This window comes from Fukomys damarensis, unplaced genomic scaffold, assembly GCF_012274545.1.
Source record: "Fukomys damarensis isolate Sample0158 unplaced genomic scaffold, DMR_v1.0_HiC HiC_scaffold_19, whole genome shotgun sequence".
Lineage (NCBI taxonomy): Eukaryota > Metazoa > Chordata > Mammalia > Rodentia > Bathyergidae > Fukomys > Fukomys damarensis.
Genome location: NW_022900931.1, coordinates 65,770,013 through 65,779,542, shown reverse-complemented (window position 1 = coordinate 65,779,542; position 9,530 = coordinate 65,770,013). Strand labels below are relative to the sequence as shown.

At 51.6% G+C, this 9,530-nt stretch overlaps 1 protein-coding gene across 1 annotated transcript in view; it reads right to left on the bottom strand.

Annotated features, from left to right (window-relative positions):
* Positions 1-3,673: 3,673 nt before the first annotated feature.
* LOC104873802 overlaps positions 3,674-9,530 on the bottom strand; it is a 22,402-nt gene continuing 16,545 nt past the window's right edge. Inside the window, exons 2-9 of the mRNA XM_033765912.1 lie at positions 9,145-9,426; positions 8,952-9,007; positions 6,592-6,972; positions 5,688-5,829; positions 5,389-5,561; positions 4,965-5,152; positions 4,140-4,233; positions 3,674-3,767 (exon numbers count right to left, since the gene is read on the bottom strand). Of these exons, the coding sequence (XP_033621803.1) occupies positions 3,745-3,767; positions 4,140-4,233; positions 4,965-5,152; positions 5,389-5,561; positions 5,688-5,829; positions 6,592-6,972; positions 8,952-9,007; positions 9,145-9,426 (1,339 nt within the window). The 3' untranslated portion in view covers positions 3,674-3,744. The remainder of the gene's footprint in view (positions 3,768-4,139; positions 4,234-4,964; positions 5,153-5,388; positions 5,562-5,687; positions 5,830-6,591; positions 6,973-8,951; positions 9,008-9,144; positions 9,427-9,530) is intronic.

The following is a 9,530-nucleotide window of genomic DNA, read 5'->3' as shown; positions in this document are numbered from 1 at the left end:
CCCCCCAGTACCACGGATCAAACTCAGGAACTTGTGCTTGGGAGGTAGGCGTGGCACCCCTGAGCTACATCCCCAGCCCTCACCATACGTTTTGATCACATCTCATATGGAGGGCAGCTAGGGTTCTCACGCTTTGCCGGCGGGCGTGGAAAATGGTACAATCATTTTGGAAAAGGGTGGCAGATTCTTAGAAAGATAAGCACACGTCTTCCTCATGATCAACAATCTCATACCTACGTGTTTATTTACATGGGAAACAAACCCTAAACAGTCGCCCGACAGTGTCCGTAGTGGCCTTGCTCACCACAGTCAGGTTGGAAGCCGAGGAGGTACCCACTTCCTGGGTGGATGGAGAAGGTCCACAGCACGGAGCACCACTGAGCAACAAGAAACAGCAAACCCTCAGCCCTGGCGGCAAAGTCGATGTGGCTCGAGATCATCACACTGTGTGGAAGAAACCACACACAAACTACCTGGTTCCATTTGTATGAAATTCTAGGACAGGCAAAATGAACCAGTGTGGCCTGGTCGCTGGGGTGGGGGGTAGGTATGGAAACAGGCATGAGGGAACGTTCTGGGTTGGAATTTTCTAGAACTTACAGAGGCGCTGATCCCACGGTTGTGGGTATTTGTCAAGACGTGTTGAATTGTACACTTGAAGTCCATACTGAGTATGCCTTGACATAAATTATACTTCAATTTAGCAGCCACACATGGCACTTTTAAAAACGAACCTCACAATGAAACAAGTCACAACAAAATCAAAATTATGACAGAGAGAGTAGGTTGTCTGACCATGGTGCAATTAAGCTAGGAAAAATGACAAAATGATAGCCAGGATATTATAGCTGTGTGCTCTAAGTTTAAAGGAACGCTTCTAAAGAACCCACATCTCAAACAAGAAATACAATGGAAATTAGAAAATACTTTGAACCAAATGGTAAAGAAATACAAGATGTATTTATTATATGTCCCTTCTATAGCAATTGGAGAGAAATACACAGCCATCAGCACATATATTAGAAAAGAAAAAGAACTGACAATTAATGGCTCAATCACCTCTAGATGTAAGAAAGTTAGTGGCAAAATAAACTCAAAAAACAGAAGGAAGAAAATATTCAGGAGAAAATGTAATGGTAGAAAACAGGCCTGTGCTAGAGAATACTGACAATGCCACAAACTTATTCCCTAGTGGATTGATACGGGTGGTGACCCCCTGGTGAGAATGGTAACGGAGAAATAAAGGAAGGGAACCAGGAGTGTTGTGGTTCAGATCCCCAATGTCCCTCAAAAGCCTCAGCGTTCAGAGGCTGGGCTTGGAAGGTGACTGTGTTGTGGTAGGCAGGACAGGCAGCTACGAAAAGGCCAAGCCCAAGAGGGAGTCGGGATGACCCGGATGAGGCGGGCTGACAAAACCCAGGCCACAAGACGGAGGCACCGTGACCAAGGCCAGGGCTTGGAGGGTCCCTGCTAAACACTGGTGGGACCTTTTGGGCCAACCAAGCCCAGGAATACGCTGAGCAAGGAGACAAAACCAGGGTTTCCAACGCTGTACTCCCACCCCTTCTGAGGACTGCCTTTGTTCTGCTTGTCCTGATAATTTTAGGAAAAGCTACAATTAATGGAGCCTGAAAAAGTATGCTTGCAGTGCGCCCTGAGTTTCCTATTTGTTTTATTATTTTGTTGTTGTTTATGTTTTTCTTTGAGACAGGGTCTCGCTGTGTTGTTCAGCCTGGCCTTGAACTTGTTCCGTAACCCAGGCTGGCCTCAAACTCATGGCAATCCTCCAATACAGCTTACTTTACACCAACACATCTTAAAATTTAGAAGAAATGTACAATCAGTTGGGGGGAAATATAACTGAGCAAAATTGACTCAAGAAGGAAAGAAATGTGAATAGTCGTGTGCAACCATCACTGACATTTTAGCTGTTTTGGCTTTGTCGTATGGCCACATGCCTGTAGGTGTTAACTTATAAAGTGGGAAAGTTTATTTTGATCCACGGTTTTGGAGGTTCCGGTCCAAGATCAGTCTGTTGCTTGGGGCCTCTGGTGGGCATGCTGGATAGCAGAGACAAGAAGCACAGGGTGGAACAGATGCTCATTTCGGGCTAAAAGCACAAGGGAAAGAGGACAGGGTGGGTCTTTGATCCCCTTCCAGAGCAGCCGAGTCCTGAAGCCCCACCCACCATGCCCCAGTAGCGTCACCCTGGGGGCCAAGTCTTCCACACGGAGGCCTTTGGGGGACAAAATCCACAGGCCCAGGTCCCTTCCCCAGGATGCGCAGATACTCATGAAAGAACAAAATATTGTGCAATTTTACAAAATCTTCCAAGACTTAATTAAAAAGAGGGAACATTCCCAGCTCTATCATAAGGAAATATTACCCCAGATACCACAACATTCAACAAGGACCGTTGGGAATGAAAAATTACAAACGATCACGAACCCTAAACGGAGATCCCAATGTTCCAAATGACATCTGTGTGCAGCAGCAGGAGAAAAGGGGCTGAAGTTTGGAGGAGGCCGCAGGATTCCTCAGCATGACAGCATCAGCGTAAGCTGCTACTGTACCAGATTCGAGGGGGAACCAGCGGGGGACGCCAAAATGTAGTCAGTAAAATACGATACCCATTTATCCAAAAACCAGCAAACTAAGACTAGACAGGGACTTCCTCAGCATGACTGAGATCCAGCATTAACAGAGAAAAATGGGAAGCTTTGCCACCAACGCTGCCAACGAGACAACGAATCAGAATTACTTCAATGCAGCATCATGCAGATCTCTGTGGGCAAAGTAAGGCAGGGAGATAAAACGCAGCGGTGTTAGGAAAGAAAGACAACACTTCTGTGGGTCTTAGATGACTGCGAAGGCCAGAAGGCCAAGCGCTCAAGTTATACTTACAGAACTAACAAGAGCATTTAGAAGGGTTCTTAGAAGCAAATGTCAGCTGTATTTATACATAACTACCATGACACTTGGAAGATCAAACAGTCTTTAGGAAGGTACGTAATACTACGAAAGAAAAACTTGAGAGTTTATTGGACGATACTAGAACTGATCAAAGTAAGAGATCCAATGTGTCACGTGCGTAAGATTGTGTTTTTAAAGACACTAATTACCTCTAACTTGATTTTTATTTATTTATTTTTTGGTATGGGACGGTATACGTCATTGCAAATTTCCACCACACATGTTTTTTTTATTTTTTGGGTACAGGCTTGCAGTCCATAATGGTGGTATATGAACACCACATGCCTTAATTCCTTTTTTAACCCCTTTTCCCTTCTCTCCCTCCTCCCCCCACCATCTCTTGGTTTCCTGCCCTATTATCCCTTTTTCCTATTAGCTTTTATTTTGCTCTATCATTTGTTTATATTTCGGGTTTCTCATGTAAGAGAAATCATGTGAAATGTGTCTGATTTATTTCATGTAACATTATGGTCACGAGGTGCATCTATCCCACCTCTGGGTATCTTCCTGAACGAGTTAAAGACATCGTACTGCAGTGACCCCTGCAGACCCATATTTATAGCTGCATAAATTATAACAGCTGAGCCTTGGAAGTGGGCCAAATGTCTATCAATGGACGATTGGACAGAGAAAAATGCTACTTACACACAATGTTGTAGTACTCTGCCATAAAGAAGGAAAAACTTGAGTGCTTTGTAGGAAAACGGATGCATCTGGAGTCCCACTTCGCTTATAAGCTCAACACCATCCAAACCAAAATCCAACAAGACTTTACAGACCCTGATAAGCAGTTTCTGAAAAGGCAAGGGCAGCACTTAGCCAAGACGCTTAACGTAAAGCACAGTGTGGGAAGACTTGTTCTCTTGGGCCCTTATTATGAACAAGAGGTGATATTAGCCAGGATAAGGACAAATAAAACAAAAGAACAGGACAGATCTAGAAACCGACCTATGCATTCAGGAGAAGGCTGTATGAGACAGCCCTGTGGTGCCGCGGGAAAGCAGCATTTCTAGTGTCATGGGGGCTGAGCAGACAGGAAGTGAACTGATCTGCAGTTACAGTGGACTCAAAGTGAACCCAGCCGCCTGCCCCCGCTGGCTCCTCAGACCTGGCTCACACTAAGTGACCAGATGAAACCCCCGTGTAGAAGAAAATGACAAACACACCTCTGATGCAGGACACACATTTCCTCCCGATGGCCTGTGACCCTGTCCTCACAGGTGATGGCTGTGGGTCCTTAATTTGAGCCTTAATGGTCTCCTGTAAAGACCAGAGTAGTGGGCCATATAACCACCGAGACAGTGCAGCTACTCCTGAGACAGACAGAGTGCACGCAGACCTAAAGAAAGCCGGCCTGAGACGCTTGCTGTGATGGCCCTGGAACCCCTGCCTCAGACCCCAGTGCTGCACTCTTCTCTTGGACTTGCCCGTTACTCTCTTGCAACATTTCCGTGAACTCTTCCCTTTCCTGTACTCCCTGGCTGTTGATAAATTCTTTTACTGCCCTTGGTACCAGCTTTCCTTACGTTGCCTTGCATGGCAAATAACTGGTTGGAAAAGTGGGTATTCATACAGAGCGCACGGTGGTGGACTGGTGCGCTCCTGCCTTCTACGCCCACAGGAATCAAGGGGAGAGAAGTCCGAAATACAAGATGCAAGACGGGGAGACATTGAGGATGTGAGGTAGCCTGAGTCTTTCAGGACCTCAGGTAGGATTAATGAAGAGATGTGGCTCTCCAATGCCCAGAAATCTCACTCCTGAGTATATATGAAAATAACCCCAGGTTTATATGAATACACACGACGTATGCGCTCTCAGACAGCTATGTAGAGAATATACATGCACCGCTCATGGGAATCTTTTTCACAGTAGCACTGAAACAACCCAAGAGCCCAAACCAGTAAATCAGACCAATAACTGCAACCTCGTCACACAATGAAATGCTCAGGAACATTCACACGCAGGGGCAAAACACTGAACACGGACCAACCTTGAAAACACGACGCTCAGTGGCAGAACTCGCATGTGCTGAAAAGCCACACACTGTAGACCCCGTCGATGCGGAAGATCCAGAGAGGCCAATCCTCAGAGGCAGCAGACCTGTCATTTCCGGTGCTGGGAGGGAGAGTGGGGTGTGGCTGCTGAAGTGAAGAGGGTCCTGCAGCGGTGAGCAAAGTGCTGGAACATGAATAATGGTGGCGGTTGTACAACATCGTGAATGGAGTATTATGTTATGGCAATTTTTAAAAGAATGAGGGCACAGAAGATTTGAATAACATTATTAACATATGCACAGGATTCCCATGCATGTACATCTGCAACTGAACAATACGGATATTTTCTGTCGTGCAGAACGGTCTGTGCCTCAGTAACAGGTGGTGACAGAAATGAAGGACTATCCAGAGCTTTGCTACCTGTTCTGACTGAATCTCTGCACCTCCGCAGCCTCCTCAGTCTCTGGCTTAGCATTAGGTGTCCCAGCTGTGCCCAGAACGCGTAGTCCAGAGTCTGGATTTTGGGAGGTATCGGAAGCCTAAACCTCAGGTTCTGAGACTGGGGCCCCCACTCTGGGGTCTGAGGCTGGAATCTGGAAGGGTGAGCGGACAGCTTGCGGTGTAGGTGCTGGATCATGAAACCTGCTATCTAGAAAAGACTCCCACAGCTGGTTTGGTAAAAGATAGAGGAAGTTTTCAAGGAGCCCCAAGCGCCAAACCTCAGGGAGTGGTGCTGCCACCAGGACCAGGAAGGAGTCTTAGGCTGGTGCGAAGGCCCTGGGGCAGCCTGGGATGCCTGCTCTGAGCCAGCTGGGGGTGCCCTTGGGGCAATGAGGTTTCTGCTTTCTGGTTTCCAGGTTTCTGCAAAGAAGAGAAGCGCATACATTTGGAGAAAGACTTCCGCAATCCCCATGCGGGCGCTGGGCACTCCCAGAAGGCCAAACATCAGCAGATGCCATAGAAAGAAAATCCTCAGGGCTCCACATGAGCAGAATAATCAGCAGATTCAGGGCTTTCAGAATGGCCAAGAGTGGGACTGTTGTATTTAGAATAGAGAACAGGTACCATGGGTAACTGTTAGAGACAGAAAGGAGACTTAAAGAATCCATCACACATATGCAGTTGAGGATAAGAAGCCTTTGTATTAGTCTGTTTTCCACCACTGTAATAAAATTTCCAAGGCTGGGTGACTTGTGAAGAAAAGAGGTTTACCCTGTTCAGTTTTGGAGGGTAAAGTCCAAGATCAGGCTGTCCCTTTCCACTCCCGTGAGGGGCTCGCCAGCAGATGGCACTGTGGCCAGGGTGTGCATGAGAGGGATCAGGTTTATGACAGGAGCTGAGGGCCAGAAGGGCTGTCCCGCCCCCCCCCCGTATGGGGTTGTGGGCCCAGTGTCTTCACACCAAGCTACATCCCCCTTTTCAATTTTTTTATTTTGAAATAGGTCTTGCTAAGTCACTAAATTGCCCAGGCAAGGTTTAAACTAGCAATCTTCCTGCCTCAGCCTCCCAGAGCGCTGCGATTACAGGCATGCGCCATCACACCCAGCAGAAGTATGTGTCTCCTAAGAACCCACTCTCAGGCCTGGCTAGCTGAGGTCCCTCCAGGGCAGCGTCCCCAGTCACCTTCCACGGGGCTCTGCCATTTAAACATCCCAGCTCCTCCTGAAGTCGGCAAGCTTCCAGTCTGGGGACGCCTAGGGACAGACCACACCCAACAGCAGCCAACCCACGTGACTTCTCCTGGCTGTTGGGCACCTCGCAAAGTGACCCTTGCTGCCACGGGGGTGTGATCGAGGCGCTGGTGACCCCGACAAGGATATTTCCAGGGTCCAGGCCTCAGCTGTCCAATTCTGACCCGACTTCCAGCCGCATTTGCCTGCAGAGCCCCGACTACTGCAGAGCTGTCCGCGGCCTCCGGCTCTGCCCTCCGTCCCTGGACTCTGAGGCCCCGGCTGCAGTGGGATCGGGGAGCCGACTCCTCTCCAGGCCGGATCCAGCTGCTCTCTGTAAATAACATTTTGATGCCGCGCAGCCACACGCTCTCATTTGGCCGTCTTTACGCCGAAGCAGCAGAAAGGAGTAAACGCAGCGACAGCGTCTGGCCCGCAAACCCACCGGAATTGCCTGTGGTCTGGACTCCGCGCTGCCCCGGCCCCCAGATCGCGCGCACACAGGCGGCACTGGAGTCCACACACGCACGCCCAGAGTGGAAGGCACCGGATCCAGGCCCTGGCCCAGGCCCCTGTTCCGTATGACACACGCCAGGTCCCTGATTCCAAACAGGGCCCCCACCACCCCGCGGGACAGACGGAGGTGGTTGTTGTGAAAGGGCCCAATGGCGGGCACGGAGCAAGTCTCATGAAAGAGAAGCCCTGTCCTGGGAGGCCGCGAGGGTGTGGCCGACGGCTGCAGGCTCCCCCTCCTTTCCCTGGCTCCCCCCAGGGTGGACTGAGGCAACCTGCCTCGGGCCCTCCTGGGAACACTGAGGCCACCCCGACAGGAGGTACAGCTTGGCTGGCACCCGCAGTGCCGCTCGCCCACCACCACCACTCCACCTGCTGCTGCCACCACGGGGGAAGTGGCCGGGAAACCACCTCTAATGTGGAAGGGGTCAGGGAAGGCTCGGCCGTTATCCTCAGCCCCGAGAAGGAGCGATCAACGCAGCTCGCCCTCCCGAATATTGCACAGTATTGGCCCAGCCTCTTTAGGGGAGATAGGACAGCTGTCGACCAAGCAGCAGCATCTCCCAGTGGGGGAACCCGGAACTGCCACCGGGACAGCTGCGGTGAGGGCAGGCGCCCTGCTCGAGCTCCAGGCGGTGTACAGTCTGGCCACCTTGGGCCGGAAATGGAACTAGGCAGGAAAACTCAACTGAGACTAATCAATGTGCTCATTATCGGATGACTTGAGCAGGGGATTTAGCTCAGTGGTTCCAACACCTGTCTCAAAAGTGCAAGGTCTCAAATTCAATCCCGGAACTAAAAAAAAAAAGACTTGGGTGTGAACCAATTTGGACGAATCACCAAGCCCAAATGTGGACCAATCACAGGCCAGAATTAGGACAAATTGGCAGGCTTGAATTTGCACCAATCAGCAGGCCCAAATTTGGACCAATCACAGGCCAGCAGCTATATAAGTAGCAAGGACCTCTCATTTCTGAGATCAATTTGGAGGTTTCCTTTTTGTGTGCTGTCCCTGTTGTGCTGTGCTGCAGGACAGATCATGTTCAAATAAAGCTTGCCCTGGCCATCCTGCAGATCTGCTCGGGATTCTTATCCCAAGTGTGACAGAACGCTTGCTTTAAAAAAGCTGTAAACGCCTGGGTCTGTTAGCCCAGGGGTTCCAGAGACCAGCAGCCAATGAAGGCGAGTGACAGAGACTGAAACCCAGTGACCCGCAGCAGCCAGCGGTGCAGGAGCCAGCGGGCAGCGGGGTTGGCGAGCCGCGGCAGCAGCCTGGGTACAGACTGTACTGCCGAGGACTGGCACTGCTAGCACAGCTGCGCCTTGCCGGGTCATAGCTCCTATCCGAGTCGAGCAAAAGTACTCTCACCTGACCAGTGAAGCCAGGACCCCAAGAGAAGAACCCTGGGTTCAGTCCACACGTGCAGCTCCTACTTGGACTCCAGAGCCCGGCTGGGAGGGCAGGCAGGGCCTCTGCAGAGGACAGCAGGTGGCGTCCTGGCCCAGGGGAAGGCAGGGCAGAACCCAGCTCCACAGAGGGCGGGGCCAAGAGCAGAGCGTCTCACAAGGGCCAGGGGAGGAGCAGCTGCAGGACCCGCACCCCACAGCTCAGCCCCTCAAAGTCTGACCACGGACGGCCACTAGGGGCAGCCGGGAGCCAGCTCCCCTGAGGCCCTGCAGGACTGGGCCCTCCCGATCCTCTCCCTAAACCCCTCCTCCAGACACAGCCCCTGCGCCCCAGAGGGAGCAGCGAGGCCCGCCGCTCCCGAAAATGCCAGCACACAGCACGGTGTTCCTCACCGGATCCAGGGGGTTTTCTCACACTGGTCCTCGGAGAAGACCTTGAAGACCACACGCTGGAGATAGGAGGGGAACACGTCTGCAGGCCAGCGAGGAAGGGCTGCGTCCAGACCCTGCATGTCCTCGTCCTTCCTCCTCACACCCGGGGGTCCGCCCAGCCCGCGCCTCGGGTCCCCAACACACACACACTTACTTGCCCTGCTCCAGCCTGAGACAAAGAGCCGGCTCCCCCCACTCCGTTCCTGCTGCTTCCCTGGGCAGCGGCAGGACCTGCACGCTGTCCGTGATCCGCGCGGGCTCCTTCAGGCGCAGCAGCATCAGGTCGTGGCTGTAGTCGTCCTGGGGGTCGCTGGGGTGCGGGCCCAGGAGGCTCATGTTGAACTGCGGGTGAGGGAAGCCCTTGCTGACGGTGATGTGCTGAGCTGTGTCTTCGTCGTCAAACAGGTTGTGGCGACCCAGCCAGACCTGGTACTTGCTGGGGCAAAGGGAGGGAGAGTGAGGGGGGGCGAGAGGAGCGGAGCGAGGACAAGGGAGGCCAGGTGTGAAGGGCAGGAGGACAACAGGGAGAGGAAAGAAGAG